The sequence below is a fragment of the Heliconius melpomene genome, chromosome 16, assembly GCF_056956725.1.
Source record: "Heliconius melpomene rosina isolate 202511_hmr_F chromosome 16, ASM5695672v1, whole genome shotgun sequence".
Classification (NCBI taxonomy): domain Eukaryota; kingdom Metazoa; phylum Arthropoda; class Insecta; order Lepidoptera; family Nymphalidae; genus Heliconius; species Heliconius melpomene.
In genome coordinates this window covers 12,140,282-12,168,064 of record NC_140404.1, presented here as the reverse complement: position 1 = coordinate 12,168,064, position 27,783 = coordinate 12,140,282, and the positions used below count along the sequence as shown (strand labels likewise).

At 35.0% G+C, this 27,783-nt stretch overlaps 1 protein-coding gene across 2 annotated transcripts in view; it reads left to right on the top strand.

The window, feature by feature from the left end:
- The first annotated feature begins 862 nt into the window (after nt 1-862).
- The window catches only part of FucT6 (alpha-(1,6)-fucosyltransferase 8), a 31,415-nt gene continuing 4,494 nt past the window's right edge, over nt 863-27,783 (top strand). Inside the window, exons 1-11 of one of the 2 annotated variants that reach the window (XM_085198832.1) lie at nt 863-1,003; nt 13,168-13,373; nt 14,997-15,119; nt 15,714-15,917; nt 17,645-17,810; nt 24,399-24,585; nt 25,690-25,789; nt 25,995-26,132; nt 26,281-26,434; nt 27,204-27,539; nt 27,669-27,743. In XM_085198832.1, coding sequence (XP_085054958.1) covers nt 13,240-13,373; nt 14,997-15,119; nt 15,714-15,917; nt 17,645-17,810; nt 24,399-24,585; nt 25,690-25,789; nt 25,995-26,132; nt 26,281-26,434; nt 27,204-27,539; nt 27,669-27,743 — 1,617 coding nt within the window. In that variant the 5' untranslated portion in view covers nt 863-1,003; nt 13,168-13,239. The remainder of the gene's footprint in view (nt 1,004-13,167; nt 13,374-14,996; nt 15,120-15,713; nt 15,918-17,644; nt 17,811-24,398; nt 24,586-25,689; nt 25,790-25,994; nt 26,133-26,280; nt 26,435-27,203; nt 27,540-27,668; nt 27,744-27,783) is intronic. The other variant, XM_085198831.1, reaches the window with a different exon arrangement.

Here is a 27,783-nt window from a genome sequence, read left to right as displayed (position 1 = left end):
TTATAGCTGTCTAATATTACCAAATTAAAATTTACATTTAAGGTAAATTTTGTAGAATTTTTTTAAATGCAGATTTTTTGGATCACAGAAAAGAGTCAGATACGTATAACAGCTAGTTTATTAGAAATTATAGTAAAAAGGCTGATGCACATTTTGGAAATTATCATTAAAAAATCAACTCAAGTATATTCTACGCTGAAAATATGTGTGATTTCGATGACACGGGCGTAATAACTTAAATTACAAATTTTTGAAACTGTGAACTACGAATCTGAATAGCCCACAGAAGGGGACAAATGATTCAATTTGAATTTTTTTCTTTTCTTTAAAAAAAAATGTTTTAAATTTTGATGTGTAGATTATCCACTTATCATAAGTATTAAATTTAGAATAAAAAATCGTTCTATTTTCTTTTATTTGTTATAGCTATTGTAATATAACACTCATATGAGTATGACCTATAAGGAATGAAATGTGTAAATTGTTGTCTTTTTTTATTTAATTTCCCGACAAAAAATTTAATTAAAATATATTAAAAATTACAAATTTGACATTGAATGATAAATTAAATAATTTGATAATATTAATGTTTTCTTGTTATATTAAATTTATAAACTACTTAGTGTTGCTATAATTTAATAGGCACCACGCACCACTTATTTAGTTGGTAATGGCAACATTTATATTAGTATAGTTGACGTGACGGAGAAGAGATGTCGAATATCGTGAATAAATTGACAGATCTCGATTCATGGTGGTGACGGTCGTGCTTATACAGTATACTATACACTACAGTTGACTCTTCAAATCGATGTATGTTGACTTAACGCAGTGATATATTACTATTAATTTGTGAACTTATTACAAAACGTGTGTAACATTCTTAATAAGTTTTAATTTATACCTCATGTTGTTAAACATTGAGGAAAACCTTGAGTGACAAGTTTTTTATTCACTTGTAATTCATATATCAGACTGCTTAAAACATAGATCTTAAAGCACAGTAAGTAAGCTACGAAGCTAAATATTTATTAATTCTGTTTTTTATATTTATTGTTAGACTAGATATACTATTTTAAACTGAATTTGTAATGTGTGTCGCTAAAATATTCTTAATGTAAACATTTCAAATTATGTTTTATCATAATCAATTTAATATTTTTATATTAAATTTAATACTAATATATATTTTTAATCGTAAGTTTCTATCTATCTATTCTATCGTATGTATTATTTAAATATATCTATTAATGTATAAAAAATATTTCCAATATGTATCTACCAATTACATAGTAATTAACATATTTTTATGTTTCATTGATATATTGTATGTTATACAGTACATAAAGAATGTGCAATGCTCTTGTTATTTCCAAGACATTGTTCATAGAATTTGTTTGTTACTGCAATAAAGTTTACTAATATGCCTGTGTTAAATTCCTTTATAAAATAATAGCTTATGAGTTAACTATGTTAAATAACTTTTAATGTAATAGTAATGAAAATATGATCAACAAGAAAATATTCAGTAAAAAGGTTTTAATTCTCAATTTAAATATTAATGTTATAGGTATAATTTTAAAAGAAAATATAAAGGTAAAATTTAATTTCTAACATAACATCATTAAAAATAATATATTTGTTCTACAATTTTCACATTATGATAAATAATTTAGAATAGCCATTTTAGAAACTATTTCCCAGTAAAGTTCTAACATTAATTGAAAACAACAATAATAAAAATATTTCAAACACTAGGTATATGTAGTTGGTCACTAACAAAGTCGAAGCAGTTACTGTTTTAAATTATTAATTAATTAGACAAATAATGCACAATGGCAACAACTAATGTGTTATAGGTATATATTGTTTCATATAAGGATATTAAAATATTATAACAATTTTTACCATTTAATTCTTGTAGCATTGATTGTGGGAAAATGACTTTTGTTTTTAATTATAGATATAATTATGTACATACATCCATTTAGAAGGTAGAGGGTGTTACACTTGGATGGTTCACAAGATGATTGACCTTTTGACATTTGACATAAGATATGTCATGTTGTATAATATAAGTTAACTATCATTATGTATTTATAGAAAATTTGTACACATATCAATATGAAAAATCCAAAATAATTATTATTTTATAATAAGGTTATCATAATAACTTTATTATAAAATATAAAATTTGTCATTGATGTGCATAACCCAAAAATCCCCATTCCAGTGCTAGTTCAGCACTAATCATTTCACCAATGTCACATTGAATGGAAAACACACAAAGGAGAATGTATGGTAAAAAGACAATATTATGCAATAGGAGAATACACGTTAAAAAGAGATCCAGCTAAGATACTGCCTTCACCTATAAGTAAATATATATATATATATGTATATAAGGTTTGATATATAAAAAAAAGTTTAATATAGATATAGATATATCTGTATATATATAGATATATAGATATATCTATATCTATATTAAACTTTTTTTTATATATCAAACCTTATATATATATATATATATATATATACGGTTTAAGAATTCATTTATTCTCATATAGAATTTACAATTCACTTACTGAGAATATACTTATATATATTACAATATCTTATTTCCGTCCCGCGTAGCTTACAAATATATTTTGGTTAGTTATAAACATAAAACAACACAGAAAACAATCCAAAAGAAAAATTATAACAATTAGTAAATAATAATTTGCTTTGGGGGTAGTTCAACATATCAACTCATAAACATGTTTGAGCAAATATAAGGCCGAGACCACAACAATAGTTACGTTAGCTTACGAAAATATAATATTAATTATGATTATATAAATTTAATACATTTGGTATTGTTTATAAATAGAATAAGTTTCACATGATTAATTAGCCATTTATTGTTATTTGTATGCTTCTAAGTTTGGATTATGGTATGTTTTAGAATGTTGAGAAATCCTTTAATACATGTACTCTAAGTAATTTTTTAAATGAATTTAAAGAAGTAATGTCTCTAAGATCCTTTGGTAATGAATTATATAGATTTGCCCCTTCATACATAATATTTTTTCTCCCATATTTAGTTCTAGGTGTTCTAAGCGAGATGTTGTGAGCTTGTCTAATTATCGCTTTTTGAATGTGTAATTTTTTTGTAAATACTTATTTTGAATGTATGTCTTTAGTCAGAATTTTTCTTATAATAATACATGTATTATATTTATATATTTGATGAACAGTCATAAGATTTGTTTCTTTGTACACTTTTATGGTTGGTGTTAGGTATGGATACCTGTCATATATAAAGTCAAAGTTTGTTATATAGATTTAAATGTAGGTACTTATTTGCTTTGTTAAATAATAAAGGGAATTTAAGTGGGTAAGTTGAAATTATATATGACAAGTTAGTTCGTGTCAGGCTACCTAGCCAATACAATACTTATTCAATGAACTCAGTGTTTTATTTACGTTACATATATAATATTGGCGACGAGAAGTTAAAAATTATACAAAATGGATAAAAAAGCTATAAGATTTGAAGAATACAATCCAGACTCGGCTAACTGGGACAGTTACATAGACCGATTGAAGTTTTGTTTCGAGGCAAATGGCGTCATCGTGGACAATGTTAAGCGTGCTAATTTTTTCACAGTGTGTGGTTCGCGAGTGTATGATACTTTAGTTGCGTTGATTACGCCTAGAAAAGCAACCGATGTGACTTTTACCGAAATAGAAGCAATTCTAAGTAGGCATTACAGTCCTACTCCAAATGAAATTACAATGTCATATAAGTTTTATAAACGGGAACAAAAATGCGGTGAATTAGCTTCAGACTTTATTGCAGATGTGAGAAAACTTAGTGCCAAGTGTAATTTTACAGACTTAGAAAGAATGTTACGCGACAAACTCGTGTGTGGTATGAGTGACAGTAGATTACAATACGAACTATTAAAACGCGACAATTTACAGTATCAGGACGTAGTGAGTGCAATGTTAGCATCAGAAAGTGCAGATCGTGATGTGCGCATGATACACGGTACCGCGGGCATCAACAGCGGCGCCGTTGCGGACGTAAGGGTGCGCGCCGGGACATCGCAAGACGACGCCGGCGAGCCGATGGACGTTAACGCCGTACAAACGACAGTGTCTAATCGGTTGTGTTACCGATGTGGGAGCCGACACGCGGGAGAATGCCGTTTTGTCAACGCAATTTGCCGATTTTGTAAGAAGCGAGGGCACGTTGAAAAAATTTGTATTAAAAAGAAAAAGTCTAACCAGAAGGACGTTAATTTCACACAGATTGAAGATAATGGAGATCTATTAAATGGCATTTACAATATGCAGAGTGCTACGCGGGTGCCACCTTACGAAGTTGATATTTTTATTGCTGACGTGCCCGTGCGGATGCAAGTCGATACGGGGGCTAGTTTCTCTCTCATCAACGAGCGCACATGGAGTGTGCTCTGCAGTCACTTGCCGCGGAACACATTAGAGCAGATCCAGTTATCATTGCGTACATGGAATGAAACACCTGTAAAATTGCTTGGGCAGGCAACATTGCCAGTGCGATATAAGAATGTCTTAAGAGATTTGACTATGATAGTAGCTAAAGGGAACGGTCCAAATCTACTTGGTCGCAATTGGCTCGCGCCTCTAGATATCACAATGAACATTAATTTCATTGCTAGCGATGATCTGGCGCAATTGCAGAAGGTAATAACAAGGCATACGGAGGTATTTAGAGATGGCCTTGGTACGTACAATGGTAATCCCGTTGCTATACACGTGAAATCTGGTGCAAATCCTCGGTTTTTAAAAGCTCGCCCTGTGCCATATGCCCTTAGGGAACGGGTTGAAAACGAGATAGACAGATTAGAACACGAAGGAGTTTTGTGTCCCGTGTCATTTTCAGAATGGGCTACACCTGTGGTACCTATAGTAAAAAAGTCTGGTGAAATAAGACTATGCGGAGATTACCGCAGTACAGTGAATGAGGCGACGGAATCAGATACATACCCGATGCCAACGGCTAATGAAGTTTTTGCCACAGTTGCTGGTGGAAAATTTTTTACAACATTAGACCTAGACAGAGCATATACCCAAGTGGTTGTGGACGATAACACTTCAAAATTACTTACTTTAAATACTTGTAAAGGCCTATACACTGTACATAGGTTAGCATTTGGCGTTAAAGCTTGTCCAGGAATATTCCAGCGCTTAATGACCTCGTTATTAGCGGGCATTCCAGGTGTTGCAGTATTGATCGACGACATAATAATTAGTGGCCGGTCGATGTTGGAAATGCTGGAAAGCTTAGACATGGTACTCGGAAAAATTGAAAAAGCAGGACTGCGCTTAAACAAAATGAAATGTAAATTTGCTCAGAAGAAGGTTGAATTTCTTGGTTTTGTCATAGATTCAGAAGGTATACACCCAGCATCTAGTAAGGTGGAGTCTATTGTGAAGACTCCTGCACCGAAAAACAAGAAAGAGTTGCAAGCATTTCTTGGCCTATACAATTTTTATGAGCGATTTGTTCCACACAAAGCTACGGTATTAGAGCCTTTACATCGTTTATTGGACGCGAAAAGTAGTTGGAAATGGTCAAAAGTAGAGCAGAGTGCATTCGAAACAGCTAAAAGTTTACTTACCTTCGATGTAACCTTGGTACATTATGATGTTAATAAACCATTAATACTCACCTGTGACAGTTCAGAGTATGGAGTTGGGGCAGTATTATCTCATGAAATGGAGGGTATGGAAGAACGTCCAATAGCAATGGCATCTAGAACTCTTCATTCACACGAAAGGCGTTATTCGCAACTTGATAAAGAGGCAGCGTCTATTATGTTCGGTATAACAAAATTTAATAATTACCTGATGGCAAGGCGTTTCCGTATAGTTACGGACCATAAACCTCTACTTGGCATTTTCGATCCTAAAAAACCTATGCCAACTATGCTCTCGCCTCGACTAACTAGAATTGCTATTGCATTGACTGCACATAATTATGAAATAGTATACAAACCTGGATCTCAAATTGGATATGCCGACAGTCTTAGTAGATGGCCTCAGCCAGTGGCCGAACAACCAGAGCAAAGTTTGAGTGATATTTTATTAATGGCTGAAGCACCAGCTGATTTTCCTTTTGATGCCGAACGCGTTGCTTTAGCAACAAAACAAGACAAAACTTTATGTCAAGTGATGCATTATATAAAGCATGGGTGGCCAACAAAAATTAATGACAAATGTCTCCGTCCATTTTGGTTACATAAACTTGAACTATCACTGCAAGATGATTGCATACTTCTCGGTTGTCGTGTATTTATACCGAGTGCACTTAGACAACATGTATTACAAGTTCTACATAAAGCACATTCAGGAATAGTTCAAACAAAGTCAGTTGCTCGGAGTTACGTGTGGTGGCCAGGTCTCAATGAAGATATTGAATTAATGATTGGAAGTTGTTCGAAATGCTTAGAAAATCGACATATGCCTCCTAAGGTAGTGCATGAGTGGATTACGCCCACAAGACCCTGGTCAAGGATCCACATTGATTGGGCCGGACCATATAAGAATAAATATTTCTTGATCATGGTGGATGCATACTCCAGATGGCCTGAAGTGTTTGTGGTAAATAATACCACGTCTGCAACAGCCATTAGCTTATTAAGATCAGTATTTGCAACCCATGGTTTGTGTGAAGTGTTAGTATCAGACAATGGCACTTCTTTTACATCAAATGATATGCAGAATTTTTTGAAGGCCAATAATATTAGGCATGTAACGACAGCACCTTACCACCCAGCTACTAATGGTTTGGCTGAGCGCATGGTTCAAACGATAAAAGGAAAACTCAATAAAATGGATAACTTATCGTGGGCTGTTAAAATTCCTAATTTGTTACTAGCTCTTAGGAGTACACCATGCGTAACAACTAATAAAAGTCCATCAGAATTACTAATGAAGAGGCGTCTGCGTACTCTATTAGATACATTGCATCCAGATAATTTGAGAAATACAAAAAATGAACAGGAAATTTATAATAATAATCAAAAGAAACCCCGTCAAACTAATGTAAATCAGAAAGTAATGTATAGAAATTACAACCAAACTGGTCCAAGGTGGCTTCCTGGGGTAATTAATGAAAAGTCAGGTCCATCTAATTATAAAGTAAAGACGAGTGAGGGGACGATTATTAATAGACATATTGACCAGTTAATTAAAATGACTCCAGCAGCAACTCAAACTGAGAGAGAGGTAAATGATAATCGTGAACATTTATCACCAAATATAACTACTGAGAATATAGATGTAGATATGGATAAAGATATGGATGATATCAATGGTAACAAAGATGACGAGAATAGTCAGGTAGAGGAAGAAATCATTGCTATACCAGATGCCACAGAATGGGCTGAAATGTTAGGAATTCCTAGTACTTCAGATAGCACAGGAAAAATAAAATATAAGTTTAGTGTACGTGCAAAGTCACCTTATCAGAGGCCGCAAGTAGTTGAGAATGCTCATTGTTTAAATTGATTGTTATTATTGTATATGTTATTTTGTGTTGATTTTTAAATTATTGTAAAGCTATCTTATTGGGGAGGTATGTCATATATAAAGTCAAAGTTTGTTATATAGATTTAAATGTAGGTACTTATTTGCTTTGTTAAATAATAAAGGGAATTTAAGTGGGTAAGTTGAAATTATATATGACAAGTTAGTTCGTGTCAGGCTACCTAGCCAATACAATACTTATTCAATGAACTCAGTGTTTTATTTACGTTACATATATAATAATACCGAAATAAGGCTTTAATCACTTTGTTCTGGGCTATTTGCAGAGGTTGTAAATTGGATTTTGCAGCTGTTCCCCAGACCTCAACTAGATAATCTATATGTGACTTGACCATGGAGTTATAGATTACGTATCGTACCTCCCTCGTGAGACATCGGGCTATATTGCGGAGTGCTCCTGTTAGGGAAGTCAGCTTACTTCTTACACTTTCAATATGCGGTACCCAGCTCAGCTTGCTGTCAAGAATTAGGCCTAGGTATTTTTCCTTGTTAACCTTATTAATCTTCTCGCCATTGATAGTAAGTGGATTATACTCCCCATTTTTTTTATTCTTGGCAGCAAATATATAGATGTGTTTACAGTAAGTAGGTTTGATTGCAGCCACTTATGCAGAAGATCTAGATCAACTTGAGCTTGTTCCGCTATTGATGCTATAGATTTACCAGAGTAGAATAGACTGGTATCATCAGCATATAGTGTTAAGTCACCCTTCAAGCCTGCTTTATGGATGTCATTTATATACACCAGAAAAAGCAAGGGGCCGAGGACTGATCCTTGGGGAACGCCATAGGTTATCAGCTGGGGTGTACTTTGAACTCTATCTATTCTCACAATTTGGTATCTGTTTGAAAGGTACGATTCAAATATTTTATAAGCAGATCCTGCAATTCCTAGACTTTTTAACTTAATTAAGAGTTTTTCATGGCTCACGGTGTCAAAAGCTTTTTTCAAGTCTATGAATACTCCTAAAGTTATTTTCTTATTATCTATGTTGATTTTGATTGTTGTAACTAAATCAATAGTAGCTGCAACGGTATTTGACTTCGGTCGGAAACCATACTGTTTTTCAAAGAGATTTTTTTTTGATTCAAGGAACTCATAAAGGCGATTATGCAAAATTTTTTCGAAAACTTTAGATAAAATCGATAGTACAGATATAGGGCGATAATTTCCAGGGTCTAGTTTACTTCCTGTTTTATATATAGGATTAATTTTAGCAATTTTTAAAGAGTCTGGAAATTTTCCTTCTTCAAAGCAGCTGTTGATGCATTTTGTCAGTTTCTCAGCCAACAAGTCTTTTACACATTTAACCACCTTAGTACTAATTCCATCTATACCAGTACTTGTGTTTGAATTAAAGTTATTGATTATTTTAAGGACCTCGTTCAGAGTAGCAGGTTTTAGTTTACTTAATACCTTATCATCATTGAGTTGGGTATGGTTAAATGTATTACTTTGTTCCACATAAGATATATTATTTCGGTTTGTGATCGGGAATTTACTTGCCAGCTCAGCACCTATTTTTGAGAAAAAAGCGTTAAAACATTCGCATATTTGTTTTGTGTCAGTGATTTCACCTGTAGAGGTATTATATATATAGATATATCAAACTTTGTCAAAGTCTGTTTCTCAAACCTTTAGTTATTTTTTCATTTCTTTTTAATTTATTTATGCACACATTTTACTAAAAGGTACTTAACTATGAGGTTAATAAAGCTAGATTTATCTATTATTCAATTATTTATTATAATTCGGAGGATTCTGAGGAACTATCAACTACATTAATGACGATACGGTCGACCATATTATCTATTATATGATCAATTTTTGCATCTTTTGCGCTTCCTTTATCCCATGGTCAATGCACCTTCGCCAAGCTTCTACTGCTAAAGTTTTTATTAAAAAAAATAACAAAAGTAACAACAGCATCACAAAAATTCAATGAAATAAATTGAAAATGGCGAATACAATCTGACCGATGACAACATATTTGAATGTGAAATGTTCACTCATCATAATTACAGTAGTCATAATTACAGTATGTTATTTATTTTTATACTATTAAAATATGACGGTTCGGTTCTTTATTTATGGCGCTTCGAGCGTGCCAGTTGAGCACTATTCACTTCGCCAATGTCACGTTGTATGGAAAACTATGACTCAAGTAAAATATGACTCAAGTTTGAAAAGAAGTTGGCTTTTAGATGTGTTGACATGTCAAGTATTTAAAAATATTAAATTTCAATAAAAAAAACAATCTTTATTTTTCATTCATTGTATTTGTTTCTCTTCGTATCCCTTTCTTTTTACGTACATCTTTTCGTATTCGTTTCTTTTGACATAATTAAATGTTTTTAAGAAATATATATTCAATTTTATAAAATTTGAAAATATAATTATAAAAATACCTTCATCAATATCCACAAATTTAAATAGTAATTTTAATAATCAATATTGATCTTAATTAATGACATAATATAAAAAAAAATGTCTAACTTTTCTATAGTTCAAATTAATGCAATTCAACCGACGTGACGTGATTGATTCGAACGTGACATACGTTTTGCACTTATTTTACATTTCCTTAACTGTATTTTAGAATTTATTAACGAAAATAATTGGATATTGTAGAGTAAAAAAAATTTGTGAATAGTTTCGAGCTTTACCGGTATTATATTTCTATAATAAGATAATATTATTTACTTTGCTATCTTTCATTCACTTAGTATATTACTTCCATAAATCCATAGATGAACATTTTTTTAAAATTAATACTATAACTCCATCAAACCTGTCATGTAAAAGAACCTTTTTTTGACATGTGTATCTTTTATATCATGCCTTCGTGAATCGAGTATAAATGCGAAAATAACAATGTCAAAGATTCCTGACCGATGATTGTAGGTTCAATTTTCAATCTAGGAAATTAATTTCCTCGCTCTGATAAAAGGAAAAGAAACACTTAAAAACATTACCTACGACATTTTGAAATATAGCCTAATATAAAAAAATATTTTACTAATAAAAGATTTTACGTTCAAATAAATAATTTCTGTATAGCAACACAACGCGTGTAATATTTAAAATATAAGTGTTTCCCTATTCCATAAAGACTCTTGAAGCTCGAGTACGACTCCATGTTAGTCACAAACTATTGTAATAGCCCTATCCGTATGTACTTGTGCTACGCACTTGCACGCACTTGCACGCACTTGCACGCACGTTATCTCACTTCTACAACTACGACAACAAATCTGCATAATTTCCTATTGTTGTTTGGTTTCAGGGTTGTAGAGTGAAGTGTTGGTATCGTTTATGTCTTACAATCGCCACGTTGTTATTGCATAGCATATATTCGATTTAAAATAAAGTTAATGATTCATTGTAATAATGTCTTTGATTTTCTTGCGTTTGTATCAATTGTCAAATTTTATTTATTCATATAAACTGGGATTTGGATAGAAGTTAACGTTTCATATAGATCACATGGTCGTACACAGTTTAATTACTCAAACTATTCGGAGTTATTCTAAAACTTATAACTTACTTACATATTGACTTTGGACTATTTATACTTGTTATTCGCAGTCTAACTTACTTCAGCAGACTGGGGGCTAGAAATGTATCGTTAAACCTGGGTACTTATGTGAACTGCAGGAGCTGCTTCACCCGTGGTGCCCATCAAGTTGGGTAAAGTTAATAAATCAATAGACGGCGCGACGTTGTAACAGGACAGTCTGACGCTGCGGGAGTCTCTGTACTCTACGCGCCGTGTTGAGTGACGGAACACAACCCGCGTTGCGGCGCACTTATTACCTACTTGTCATTATTTATATACTTATGCTCTAAATAATTTCTTATAAAATGAATTCCTCGATCGTAACTTTATCTCATCACAAATGAAATGAGATTTTCATTAAAAACGGGAAACACAATGAAATGGTATAGTCAAAATGAAGTAGCCGTAATGTAGCCCAGTCCTGAGCATCTTTACGAGGGCCCCGGCGGTAACTATAAGCTGGTTATATTATATGGTACCTATATATACATTAATGTATTTATGTATATTTTATTATAAATGATATAGAGTCAAGCGCCTTTCAGAATATTTAAAAAGCGTAGATCCGGCCACACCGCACCGCCGCCGTACCGCAGCCGGCTGTACCTACTCAACATTATAAGTCTTTAGTCATCTAATATTTATAACGAATTTCAGATATTGTTAAAACTACTAGTTTGTCTACTGTCTCATTTTTTGTATCTCCTGTAGTCTTGTACTGCAAAATAAATAAATATTTGACTTCCTCGAGTGGGGATCGAACCCACAAGCCTCTTTGTACGAAGTCTTAGCGTAACCTAGCTGATATTTTGCAAAATATACATTGTATCTACAATCCATACCTATATTATAAATTCGAAAGTAACTCTGTCTGTCTGTCTGTCTGTCTGTCTGTCTTTACGCAATCAGGCCTAAACCGCTAATTTAATTGTGATAAAATACTCGTATAGAGATACTTGAGGGTCCCGGGATGAACATAGGATAGTTTTTTTTCTCATATTTGTAATATTTTCGTTATATACCAATATATTAAAATAATTAATTTGACAAGGAATTTATTCCGCCATGTTAATAACAACCGTCGCTACGCGTTGCTAAGCAACGGCTTGCAAAGTTTGCTGTTTTAAGAAAACGTCACCCAAAGTGAGTTTGCTTCACGCGTACATGGCGCGCGCCGATATAGATTTGTATACATTAACAAAAATTAGATGATTTCTAAAATTTGATATTCATCCTTATGAAAATAAATATAATAGTCACTTTTAGCATTTCGTCTAGATTGAAATTATAGTTTACTGTATAACATTCTAATAAATAATTAAGATGTCATTGATTCCAAATGACCTAACCTACGAGTGGTATAGTATGACCGACGCGAACGGGCAGATGACTTTGATGGAGTAGAAAATTTTTATATATTTTCGAATTACTGTTAATTTTTATTTAATTATTTGCTGCTTATAATTAATTCATCTCAGTTCTGTTGTCTATACCGATGTTATGCACTTAAAATATGCATTTGCGTTTGAGATTTTATTTAATATTGTTCGCAAAAACTAATAATTATTTAATATAGAAAAATGTTTAGGACGCGCGCACGGCAAACTTTAGGTACTTTTACTTCTTTTGTTTGTTCATTTCGGTTACTCAGATATTTTTTCTAATAATAAATCTCCACTTATTATTATTTTTTAACTTATTTTAGTTATTTAGGCTTATATTTTCGCGGGCGTAGCCGCGTCCGGGCCCACTAGTGTATAGTATAAATATAGAATCTATTTATACGTATTAGAATATCACAATATTTGTATAGCAGCTTTTTATAGTTGGGACAATTTGGTCCTTTTTTAAGCTTCACGCTGTATCCCGCACAACGCAGTGAAGGCAGAGGGAACCTGGAAATCTATTGTTAACACGCCACGTTCCTTACCGACGAATTACAAAAGAAAACGAATCCATAAGATGTAGCGTTTACAATCGCAGCCTTGTTCCCCTGCGCCATAACGGGCCTCATGTTATATAGTTTGTTCCAGGGATTCGAACTCGCTAGCAATGTCCTAGTGGGGGCAGAGGGCAGAAGGATGCACCGTCCACGATGAAGCTCTACGCCAGCGGGTCGTCGGGGGTCAATGGTCTGTTTATGATGTACTTGTCGAAATGGAAGCGGGTGACCGTCGTCCTGCTGCTGGTGTGGATCATTGTCACCTACCTGGTGATATCGCCGCTCAGGTCAGTGTCAGTTGTATTGTGCGATAACTATCGATCTTCTAATGATAAGCGAAAATTTTAGGAACCTATCTATTACGAGACCGTCGCAGTGCAGTGACACGGCTTTAGACTGTAAACGGCGTTGAGTTCCGCCACTTAAGATGCAATGCAATATGCTACTCTATACAGGTATAGCGTGAAGCGCGCGCAAGGGCACAAAGTGCGACTGTAAACGCCACTGGTTGTGGGTGCGATCCACACTCGAGGAAATGAAATATTTATTATATTTATATTTTCATTTCTTCGCTCTGTTGTCGAGGCAAAACGTGACGTTGAGTTCCGTCACTCAACACATAATGCCTCCAGAATTCGGTGGAAAGTGTCTTAACGTTAGGTTCCCTATGCCTACCCTGCTGCGTGAGGGATACAGCGTGAAGCTGATTTGAATTAATAATTTTTATTATTTTGAGTTTGCCTCAACACCAGAGCGAAGAAGAGCGAAGGAGTGAAAATATTAAATACATATTTAATTTCCTCGAGTTTGAATCGTTCCCACAATCTTGTAGGCTATTGTCATTAGGTGTTATTTTAGGTTTTTTTATTAATACCGAATACTTTAAATTTGTCTCATTATCAAAGTAAATTGACCGCTTCCTTCCGTAGTACGCCGACGAGACGAGTATTCAACTCCTACTCTCTCCCTCTACTAGATAGTACTACTACTACTAGATAGTAGATTTTGATGTCATGTACACATAAGTTAGGTATTTATTCGTACCCGGGGCGCAGTGTACGTCTACAAACGCGACAGGCTGTGAGTTCGAATCTCACTCAAGGAGCATGAAAAAATATTTTTTCATTGCTTTGCTCTGGTCACGAGATGAAGCGCGGCGTTAAGTTCTGCTACTTGACACACAATGCCTTATGAATTTGACAGAAGTGTGTAAATAGGAAACGGAGTGTTTTAACACTAAGTTTCCAGTTTATATAAACATTAGCGCAGTGGTGCAAGGTGCGGCCTGCCCGGCCCCTTAGTCGACCATCAATCTTGAGTTATTTTAAGCTGAAAATTTAAATATCAAGTAATACTCGTATATTACAATAGGTGTTTGATTAAGGTCAACAACGGCATCTGTATGCGTGTATCTAATAACATTACTATGAGACATGAAAATACACGTAGAATATGTAAATAGTACTTGCAAATGACTGAATAAATGAATATAATAAGTTTTTCAGTTAGGTATGCAAATTTCCTCGCTTTGATTATTAGGAAGCGTTTAAAATTTAATTCGCAATATTGGATATAACGAGTGTGGCGACGTGACGAGGGCATAATGGGGCTGAAACGAAGTGTCGCCATTTTGTATGGTGTGCGGCGGGTCTCAAGAGGGCGTCGGAGCCCGACATTACATGTTGCGGTCGAGTCACTTGTAAATGTCAATCAAAGCGGTAGGAACTGAACAGCGAATATATGTTTAGTAAATATTCCAATTTATAACCTTAAATATAGTGTATAGATAAATGTATAAAAAGAGACTTTACTAAAGGTAGGTATGACATAAATAAACAATGTTGGGCATGCTCCCTTCATGAAGTGTCTCCCGCGGTGTTGTGGCGGTACTAAAGTGAGGTGTGTTTCAGGTGCGAGGGCGGCACGGAGGAGGCGGCCGACTTCCAAGAGAGATTAAAAACTGTCTCGCAGCAGCTGGAGTCTCTGAAGCAACAGCACAGCAACCTCATCTCGCAAATAAGGAAGTCCTCTGGGTATGTTATATTACATTCACTTTTGTGATTGTTTTGTATGTATTCTTATATACAAATTTGAATTCTTGTATACTAAATGGAAAATGGGTTTTTGAGAATGATGTTTTTTAATTAAAAATTTAAGTATTTAATATTTAATATTGTATTTACTGATGTTTAGTTAACTTAACTTTGATTTTAATGTTTTGTGTATATATTATTGTGTAAAATAATTGGGTACATGGCTATATAGTTACATTAATGCATGTGGTATTCACCTTAAAAGGTAATGCATGTAGCTGTAATAATTTAAATGTAAGAAACTTACTGTATGATTAATTTAATGTTATTACCACTGGTGGATCTTAATAAATAAATAAATAAATAATCTCGTAGCGTCGCCTATCATCTAATTATGAAGTATTTATTTATCTTACAACCTAAATGTTTCAATGTCGTCTAACCTTGTGAGATTAAGTTTTTAAAAGAATTAACTTGTTTCTATCGACATTGTCCTTTATCATATAATAATTATGAAATTTAATTTTTATCACAAAAATATATTTATCTTTTTCAGTAAATTTAAGTGTAATATTTTCTTTTTTGTATATTTAGTGTAAACCTTAACGGCATAGATACATCGGCGTTCCACACCGTGGGCGGCCCCAGCGAGGAGTACGAGAGCCTGCGGCGGCGGGTCTACTCCAACACGAAGGAGCTCTGGTACTTCGTGAACCACGAGCTCAGCAAGCTGGTGAACGATGACGTGCAGACGGACAAGATCAAATCCATTTTGGATCAAGTTGCGGACAGGAAAAGGTAGATGAGTTTTCGGTTTCAGTTACATATTTAGGGAGACTAGCCTATTGTTTATATTTTTTTATAAAAATGGTAAAACGGTTCGTTGCATCTATACGTTTTAAAATAAAACGGTTGTGATTTTCGAAAGCACGGAACATTCGGGTTCAGCCAATAAAAAATAGGAAAAATATCTTCAAAATGTTTGCTAAATGTAATCTAGGCTCCATACATATACCTAACTAGTGGACCCGGACGCGGCTACGCCTGCTTAAACTATAAGAATATTTATTAAATATATTTTCAGTTTTCAATAGAATTAGTAAGAAAATATAAGCTTAAATAATCAAAAAGAATAATAGTTAGAGACATATTATTAGAAAAATTATCTGAGAAATTGAAAACCAACATAAGAAGTAAAAGTAACTAAAGGATATTTTTAATATTAGAAAAAGTACCTAGAACCCGTACCTAAAAACTACCTAAAAATATTTTTTGCCAACAATATCAAATAAAAAAAGAAGAGAACCAAAGTGTATAATTATAAACAGCAAATAAAGTTCGAAAATGTATGAAAATTTATAAAACCATCAACGTCATCTGCCCGTTCGCGTCGGTCATACTCACACTGTGCCGCCCGTAGGCTAGGTCATTTGGAATCAGTGACATCTCCTTAATTATTTATTAGAATGTTATACAGTAAACTATAATATCAATCTAGATAAAATGCTAAGAGTGACTATTATATTTATTTTCATAAGGATGAATATCAAAATGTCGCGGTAACGGCGTTGCGTAGCGACGCGACGGTTGTTATTGACATGGCAGAATAAATTGCATGTCAAATTAGAAAGTACTTTAAAATATATTAGTTTATATGTGTAATGTAATGTTATATAGCCTATAGCACTTCTGAAGAATGCAGCTTTCATACAAAACAAAAACAATGTAAATCGGACCAGTAGATCCAGAGATCTTAGCGTTCAAACAAACAAACAAACAAACAACTCTTCCGCTTTATTATATTAGTAGAGATATTATAATTGTAACAAATATCTGTCGGTACATAGAAAATAGATGAGAAAATCTGGGGATACATCAATGTAATACAACTTAAAACAATCATTTTTGAACAACGCTACAAAATTGCTACATTTTTTTATTATTATGAAATAATTTGTTATAAGAACTCGAAATTCATTCAGATTAGTAAATAAATAATTGTGTATTTCTCGCGGGCGAAGTCGAGGGTCGCTAGTATATAAATATATCAAAATAATATCTGGTTACTTTTCATAGTTCTATCTTACTAGCTTTGTCACTTTGGGTACTACAGTTACAAACAAAATTGTTTCTTGTTACGAAATACACGTAAATACACAGTGATAGGGTCGATTTTAGTTTAGTCGAATATAGTGCTGTCGACGACGTACCGTAGTCACGCGAAGCAGATAAGGTTAAGTAACATAATGATGATGGCTCATTGGACCCGAGGTAATAACAAACTCCTATTAAAATTTTACTAGCACTTTAATACAGTTATAAAACATGTTAATACACAATGTACATTACAGAATACACTCCCTAAATCCTTGCACCGTCTACCGCGCCGTAAAGTTCGACATTCGAATGACCCGTGAACCCATGAATGGCCTGTGATTGATTCCCTCGAGTGGGAATCGAACCTCTAACCGTTTCCATTACGGATAGACATTAAGAAATATGTTACATAAACCATTTGTTTTCAGATCTTTACTATCAGACCAAGAGAAGTTACCGGAACTAGACGGCTACCACGAGTGGAGGGTCACGGAAGCAGCCAACGTCAGCGACCTCGTGCAGAGGAGGCTCAAGTATCTCCAGAACCCCTCGGACTGCAAGGACGCGAGGAAAGTCATATGTAATTTAAATAAGGTTAGTGTAGAAATTAATTTAACTTTAATTGTTAATGAAATTATACTGGGAATAATTGTTATTGGAGTAACTAAATACTGATGTGTGCTTCTTTACAATTGCAATACTGATTATTTTTCATAATTTATAACAAAAATATAGTATGACTATCTAGTGTACAATCTAGTGACAGAACCATAAATTAAAAAAAATGTATATTGAGACCGGTCGTGAGCGTACAGGCACAGGGGCACGGGGGGTAAAATGTAGAAAATGGTTCGATTCCCACTCGAGAAAATTAAATATATCATATTTCCATTTTCATCGCTGTGGTGTGTTCTCTCTGCGTACCTGCCGTGTTCTCTCTGCGTACAGCGTGACATACGAGTGCACAAACACTTTAGTAATTTGTTGCTGACACTGACACGTTATCAGGGGAACAAGCGATGTTCATCCTATAATATCTACATGATCTATATCTATCTATATAAGGGTCGGTGTCTGTACTTGGAAGATATTTAAAAGAAAATGTTATTGAGAATCTTTTTTAAACTAATAGAACCCAAAACAATGATTTTATAATTTTTATCTGTTTGTCTGTTTGTCCGAAAATATATAGGGTTTATTTTGTATCGGTTCGGTTCATAAATAAAAAAGTTATGTCAATTTAAAGTACTTACTTCGACAAATTTGCTAATTGCCGTAACAGTTATTTTATACAACTGTTTTACTGAATTGACTGAATCTTTAGTTTTCAATTGCTTTAGTAATATTTCTATTTCAAGCGGGCGTAGCCCCGCGCGGGCCCACTGGTATGTATATATTAAAAAAAAAATCTTTTTCATATTATACTGAGTGTCCGTCCATACACGATGTATCGCTGTAAATGTCTAAAATTAATTAAATCATCTAAAATTAAGAGTATTTTACTTTATATTTAAATGGTAAGTTTCTACAATTTCATAAATAAATCTAAGAATACTTTTAAAATGAAGGTAACTCACCTTTCTAAATCGCACATTGTCTAATCAAAGTAATAAAGAAAATGCTATAAACACAAACGTTTCCCTGAGTGGGCTTTGAACTCACAACCATAGCACGTATATGTACTCAAATATTTGTTTTGTTTATGCCGCGCTGTGGGTTCGCCTTCCACTTGAGGGAATCACTTGTTTTTTTTTTAATTTCTCGATCTGGTAACAAGACATAATATTCCAAAGTAGGGCGGTGCGTGGGGCGTCTTTTACCACTAGGTTCCCTCTGGCTACACTGCCATAAGCGGAATTCAGCATAAAACCATATCACTTTAAAATGTCGTTAGTCGTCTAGAGTTCAAAATTAGTGGAAATTCATCGGATAGGTACACTGTAGGGCTTGCGACAGTTGTTCCTTTTGGGGTTTCGCCGTCACGCCGATTTCGACACGTGCTCGTACTTGATGCATGTTTGTTAAAACACTTCGTTTACAGCCACACTTTGTGCCCCTGCGCCAAGACTGGCCTCAAGTTAGTTGTATCGGCGTTATTACTTTACCCTACTAGTACTAACAATGAAGTATGGTCACCTCACTACTCACTATACGAGTACACAAGGTGGACGCGCGCAGCTTATCTTATTTGGGTACAAATAAGCAGGCGAAGCTGCTTTATAATAAACCATTACTATTTCACCCCTTTAGAGTTAAAATTTTTCAAAATCCCTTCTTCTCCTCCTCCTCTTCTAGTCCTCTTCTAGTGGATGTCCAGATGACTAAAGTAAACATGTGTCCAAATTTGACGTTTGTACGCGCAGCGGTTACGGCTGTCAGTGGGGACACCATACGATCTTGTCTAGCAGATACACAAATAAATACTACTAAACACGTACGTTATATAAACGTACGGTATGTTGAACATTTGGGCTAAAGGAGTAAACGCCTATTTCCAGTTATAGGGTCTAAGTTCAAAACCGAGACTACTACATGGCTAAACACTGATAAATTAAAATCAGCTTCACGCTGTATCCCGCACACAGAAGGGTAGGCAGAGGGAACTCTAGTGTTCCTCCATTCCCCACTTTCTGCCGAATTCTGGAGGCACTGTGTGGTGAGGGGCACCAGAGCGAAGAAATGGAAATATTTCACTTCCTCGAGTGGGGGATCGAACCCACAACCGTCGCATTACAGTCACACTTAAGTTACATTAAATCGTAATTATCGTTAATTCATACACGTTACGTAATTAAATATTTAGCTTTTTGCTTCATTTTTGTATTATAGATTATAATTAACGAAATTGGAGCAAATGTTTCGACTATCGCGATAATAACACAAGGCCACGTAATTATTTGAAAATGTTATCACGACAAAAGTGTTTATCACCTTTATTGATTTACTGGTATTTGAAAATGATAATAATTGTAGGTATAGGTATGCAGTGGCCTCTTGCCGCCGCCAGTGATTGCAGGAAGAATGCTATTGACACGTCCCCTCATCGAGATCGCTCCTCCACGCGGGCTCGGGACGGTTGACCTTTGTTGGAGATTAGAGTACTCAGTAAACAATGCAATGTAATAATAAATACCATATCTATTCAATTTAGGAACGCTCTAATATAGGAATTAGCTTGTAAAATTAAGGTTTGATGTAGTTTTGGGAAATTTCAGTCTATTATGTAAAATTTCATGTAAATCTATATATATAAAATCGAAAGGTCACTCACTCATCACGAAATCTCAGAAACTACATGTGCTAGGAATCTGAAATTTTGCATAGGAGTTATTTATAGGACGTAGGTGCTCGCTAAGACGGGAATTTGCAATATTCGACCTCTAAGGGGTTGTTTTTGGGGTTGAAAATTTGTATGAAATTCGTTACTACAAATGCTCACTACAAATCTCAAATTTTGCATGGACGTCACTTATAGGACATAGGTACTCATGGAGACAGAAATTAATAATAACGTAGTTCACGCAGGCGAAGCCTCGGGCGGGCCGCTAGTATATTAATATTTTTGTCCAGATTGGGTGACAATACGAATCTTATAATATGAATTAAAAAAAAATTAAGCGTTTTTTTTAGTTTTCCTTAATCACCTAATAACCAAACAAGGAAAAGTAAATAACGGTTATTACGTCCGCGGTTGTCACACAGTGACAAACTAAACACACGCTAATTAAAGCAACTGTGTAAACGTCCACATTATCTCGTTATCGGGACAGCGCTGATAGCCTCCTCTGCTGTGTGCGTGCTTCACGAGACTACCGCCGTGTCAGTCACACGTCTAACTAGACGGTCGTGGGTTTGATTTCGTTGAGTTGAGTTGAGTAAAAATAGTAGGTTCACGGCTATAATAAGTGAGTAAGGATTAAGTATTTGATAAGGAAAGTTTGTATTAAATTCACTATTTTTTAAACTTTAAAAATCATAGAGGCCCGTCGTCGTGGCGCAGGGGCATAGAGTGGGGTTCGATCCCCACTCTATGCCCCTGCGCCACGACATTTTCATTTCTTCGCGCTGGTGTCGCGGCGTTGATTTCTGCCACTCAACACGCAATGCCTCCAGAATTCGGCAGAAAGTGAGGAACAGAGTGTCTTAACACTAGGTTCCCACTGCCTAGCCTGCTGTGTGCGGGATACAGCGTGAAGCTGAATAAATAAATAATTTTAAAAATCATCTATATATATAAAAGGACTTGTCCTCACTGACTGAGGTAAGACGCGCAGCACACACAGCCGCACGCACAGCCTTAACTGCTGATGGTAGAAACGTGAAATTTGGACAAATGTTTACTTTCATAATCTGGACATCCACTAAGAAGGGATTTTGAAAAATTTTAACCCTAAAGGGGTGAAATAGGGGTTCAAAATTTGTATGGAAAAAAAATTTAATAGGCACCGATTTTTATAAAATTTGAAATTTAAATTTTTAAGAGTATTTAATTGAACACGTGTTTCATCGTTTTCTAGAATTCTCCTCTTAAGGGTGAAAATAAGGGGTTGAAAGTTAGTATAGGTTTTTTTAAAATCGTCACCAATTTTTATAAAATTTGATATTCAGACTCTTAAACGTATATAATTAAACACATGTTTCATGGTTTTCTAGAATTCACCCCCTAAGGGTGCAAATAAGGGGTTGTAAGTTTGTATGGGAAAATTCTTAAATCGTCACCGATTTTTATAAAATTTGATATTTAGACTCTTCAAAATATTTAATTTAACATATGTTTCATGGTTTTCTAGAATTCACCCCCTAAGGGTGCAAATAAGGGGTTGAAAGTTTGTATGGAAAAATCTTTAAATCGCCACCGATTTTTATAAAATTTTAAATTTAGACTCTTAAAAACATTTCATTGAACACATGTTTCATGGATTATTAGAATTCACCCTTATATACGCAAGCGAAGCTGCGCGCATCCGCTAGTTACAAATAAAAGGTAACAGACAACTCGGTGATGGTTAATATGGTGTTAGTATGGGAGTATTAACCTTTGTTAATAGAAGCGTCGCTATACTATATCGAAGTAAACAGGAAAATGTAAAAAACGTGCAAGCGTTGAAAGAGCAGCTATCTCAAGTAAGAAAAACCTTTTAACATTATTTCGATAATTGAACTCGGTAAATATATTGGAAGCAAACAGCTCACTAAGATGCCATCGCAATACGTTCGGTAGTAGTTAGGACCGCGGTATACACCGCCAACAATAACACGTTGGCAACTCCAGGGCGTTCTGTGTTCAATGATACAATTTAATTGTGGATAATATATTTAGGAGTTACATATCTAGACAAAATATCTTAACAATTGCGCGTGACTTACAACGATTTTTACTGATTTGTCGCGTTAATTTTATTGTTTATTAATTTTGTAACGTCTACGTTACAAGGGAAAACCGTCATCTCTTAATTCTGTTCAGATATACGAATATTATATCAAAAGTAACCGTACACAGTGTTTTATGGTTGGGAGTGTTCTATCTATTGTACTTATAATTAAGATATAGATAAGATAAGTTAGAGCCAACAGTACGTATAGGAATAGATAGAGAATTATAAGAGAAAATATTATTTCTGCTTAGATTTTTACTATGAACTGGCCACGCTTGCGGCTTCGCCCGCTTTAGCTACATAATTATTAATTTAATAATATGCATTACTTTCGTTTACTAATAATAATATCATTTTAAAAACAACATTTATATCTATGTATGTTGAAAACTAAGATTTCACCATTATTTATAGCAATTTCGTCGGACAACTATTTTTTTTTAAATGATATAACTTATTTATTTATAAAGCTATTTAAATAAAAACAAACACTTAATGTTAAGGATACAATAGTGAAAACTGTATGTAAATCGGTTAACGTCCAATGTTAATAACCAATCCTAATCCAAAAATTGCTACCATAGATTGAAATAGACAGAGATGGAGGTAGGCATGCAGGTTAGTGATTGGATAGATATGTCGGACAGTACGAGATAGACGTTAACTGGAGATAGGAGATACATTATTAATATTGGGCGTAAGGCGGTTTGGGGAGGAGCTCTAAAAACAAGGTTTCTTACCCTGGAACGTGCACAAAGAGCTCTTGTCAAGGTTATGTATTTTAAAAATGTAAGGTTTCCGACGGACCAATTGTATCAAGAAAGTGGCTTATTGACTGTTAGGAAACTATACTTTTTGCACGTCATTTTAAAAAAACACAAATCACTACCCTATGACCCACAATTAAAAAATAAAAGAAGGAAAGATATAATAATAGCACGTACCTTCGCAACAAGAACTTTCTTCGCTAGCATTCAATATGAGTCACGTTCAAGCTTTCTGTATAATAAAGTAAATAAAATAATAAATATATACCACATGCGATATTATGAGTGTAAAAAGAAACTTAAAGGATGGCTGACACCACTTACATACGAGGAAACTGAAGCACTTATTGAGCATGCCAGGTAGCATTACACTAAATATATTTATATACATACATACACCTACAATTATATAATAATCAACAGCTACAAATACACAACATAATTTGGAATAGATAAACAAAATAAAAAGAAATAGGAAAAAATATAAACAAATAGGAAATGTTATAATAAGTAAATATATATTGTAAAATAATATACTTTAACTTAAGGTGTCTATCATTGCTATGTTCTTTTAAATGTTAATGGAAGAGCGGAGTCTCCTGGTACAGGCAATACCATGCTTAAAAGGAGGCTCCAATCACTAGTGATTTTGTAAGAAACTTGCTTAATAAAGTATTTATTATTATATTATTATTATTATTAAGCCGTTTCTGAGATAACCATCGACAAACGCACATACAAACAGAAAAACAGACATTTTCTTTTAAATCGTTGAGTTTGGTTTAATTAAGTTTTTAAATATCACCACTTCCATGTACGGACAACGATTTGTTACGATTGTATGATAAGTAGTAGTACAGACAGCTTGGCTTTAGCGGCGTCGTCCTTACTTGATAAAAGGACACAACAACCTTTATTTTAATAAACAAACTCTTCAGCTTTATAATATTCGTATAAATTTGTAACTATTTCAAATGTCATTCATACAGTCAGGCTGGCATCCATTTAATATGCGAGGACACAATTTCAAACCTTTCCAGGGCTGCGGTTTCGGCTGCCAACTGCACCACATAGTGTACTGCCTGATATTCGCGTACGCCACCGAGAGGACCCTCATACTCAACTCCAAGGGCTGGCGGTACAACAACAAGGGGTGGGAGTACGTGTTCCACCCCATATCGGACACGTGCGTCTCCGTGTACGACGACAAAGTCGTGCAGTGGCCAGGTATTGTTCTTTTGTTTCGACTTGTCTTTTGTGTTTGACGTTGTTTCTATGATGTCGTGGCGCAGACGCGATATCTACTATATTAGAGGGCCCTAATACTAGGTTCCCACTGGCCACCCCGGATATGCGGGAGACAGTATGAAGCCGTTTAACGTCTTCAACGTATGTCTAAATAAATTAAATGGCGGAACTTCTGTGCTTGGCCAGAGAAAGTTCAAAAATAGTTTAGACAACAAGATCATAGCCACGTACAGTCAGACAGTTCAGTACGGTGTTGCTACAGATATTTCAATACTTTACATGTGCAAGGTGCATTAGCAATATTTACACGCATACGTACTAACTACTATACTCGTATATAATTGCTCAATTTGTATCTAAACAACTTAATAATGCTAAATACTAACGGCGAGCCTATTGCCCTTGATGGTAATTGCGTACATTATGTTGTTATAACCAGTTATGTTTGCTTGGATTCATTCTCGTAGGCCGGCGCGCGGCGCGCGGCTTAGCTCAATTGATTTGAGCTTTAAAATAACAGAAAGCACAGAATTTTTATGTAGGACATATTGGTTGAATTTGTAGAACTAAAACCAGAAAACCTTGTGATAACTTATTCACTTCTCTTTTTTTTCATTCTATGATTCTGCGAGTGTCAGTGTGTGAGTGTGGATACAATAAGAAAACTTTCCCTTAAGTGGAGTTTAAACAATCATCGGGGGAAGATACAGCACTGAATTCTTTTACGATATAATCCTAGTATCCAATAACAGTTAAATATTCCATGTGTAAATAATTTCAGTTTCAAACATCTTTCGACAGCAAAATAAGCAATTGTAAGTTTTGGGTCGTCGCAAAGTTGGAGCTCGTAGGGGACATTGTGGAGTGGATATTTTCTGTACATATTTATAGAAATGAACTTAAATACCACGTAAACAAAGTAAATTGTCTTTGGAATAAATTCTAAACACCATATAAAATATTCTAGCGACATGTACTTTTTAATTAAATAAAAGTACAAATATTAAATGTAAAATTTTAATGCAGTTATTAAACATTGTGGACCGATTTTGTAAATTTAATAAAATTTTCGTATAATCACAGCTTCCTACGACGCGAAGGTGGTGTCGCTGCCTTTCATTGACTCTATATCTCAGAAGCCCAAGTTCTTGCCGCTGGCTATACCGTCTGATTTAGCGCACAGGTATTATCTTACTTAATTAAATTATAGTTTTATACCTTTACAATGTCTATAACAAGGAATGTAGTGTTACGACCCACCAATCCCAACACCGCAAAATTTGCAAGGCTTTATGTTGTTGCGGAACTCAAAACCGCACTTTGTTTTGTTGCCAGAGCGAGAAAATAAAAAAAAACATTCACCTAACATGATATTCGTTTCCCGCCAGGATCGTCCGCTTCAACGGTGACCCGGCGTCGTGGTGGATCGGGCAGATGCTCAAGTACGTGCTCAAGCCGAAGGAGGAAACGCAGAAAGCTATCAACGAGACGATAGCCAAGCTGAACTTTAAGAATCCTATTGTCGGGTGAGAATACCATTATTTAGTTAGTTATTGCTCATTAATTACAGCTACTACGCGGCTAATCCGTTAAACGCGTTACCTCCCAAAGTTAACTTCCTATGTTCCGAGAGCCTATACATACCTGGTCTAAGCCTGTCTGTGTGCATGTCAGCGTGCACGTGCGGCGCACGGACAAGGTGGGCACGGAGGCAGCCTTCCACCACCTGCACGAGTACATGCAGCACGTGCAGCACTATTACGAGCAGCTGCAGCTGTCGCGAGAGGTGGACGCCAGGAGGGTTTACCTGGCCACTGACGATGCTGCCGTGAGTTTATTACACCACTTTTATTGTATCCCGCATATAGCAGGGCAGGCAGAGGGTAGACACAAGACACTCTTTTCACGCACCGCCGAATTTTCGTGTTGTGGTGAATGGCAGAATTCAACGTCGCGCTTTGTCTTGTTAACATAAAAATTAAAATTAAAATATTAATTTTATAATTCATTAGCTTAATGGGAATCAAATTCACAATTCGCGTTTACAGTCGCAAGCTTGTGCCCGTGCGTCGTAATGGCAACACATAGGGTTGAAATATGATTTAAGAACGAAATTTAGTATTTTGATTTATGTTATTTTTATTTGTCACCTCTCGTCTCACAATGTCACACTATTGGAGTTGCAAGTACCATCATTAATTAAGCTTCTATATTCCCGTAACTACTGCTCAATTTATTTTTAGTTAGTTAAATTATTGTTTAATTTTGTTCTGACAACTTTTCCTTTGTAATCTGTTTTATCGCAGCAGCACAGCATCTAACTGTAAACGGGACGGTTGTGGTATCGATTACCTCTTAATTGGTGTCATTTCCTCACTCTAGTAACAAACAAGACAAAGCGTGGCCTTGAGTTCCACCACTCAACACGCGATGTCTCAAAAATTGGCCTTGGGAGCGGAATCCAACACTAGGTTCTCTCTACCTACCTTATACTACAGCAACTTCATATTTTTAATATGAAAAAAAACCATTTTTTCCGTCACAAAAAAAAAAAACAAAAAAATTTAAAGTTAATGCCAAAACCAATCATTCACCAGGTGCTAGAAGAAGCTCGTAAAAAGTATCCCACATACACGATATTAGGTGACGCAGGAGTAGCACAAACAGCGGCCACGCACCGCAGGTACTCCCCTCAGTCACTCCGAGGTTTGCTGCGGGACCTGCACCTGCTGTCCAGGTGTGACCTCCTCGTGGCCACTTTCAGCAGCCAAGTGGGTCGTGTGGCGTACGAGATGATGCAGGCCAACAGACCTGATGCGTCACAAGACGCAGTTTCGTTAGATGATATATATTATTTCGGTGGACAAAATGCGCATGACAGGAGAGCGGTCATGCCACATACTGCGTTGGATCATCACCAGTTGGATTTACAGGTACATAAGCATACATTAATACATAACAGATGTGTTCAATTTTTTATACGTTTTCTAAATAAAAAGTGATTACTTTCTGTTACTAGTGATTAATTCGTCGATTAAATTAAATTACATTTATAATTGCAGATGGGTGACTTGATAGGTATCGCTGGAAACCACTGGAACGGTTTCGGAAGAGGCACCAATAAACGAACTAATTTGGTAAGATTTTAAGATTTACTATGGTTCTATGGAAAAACCT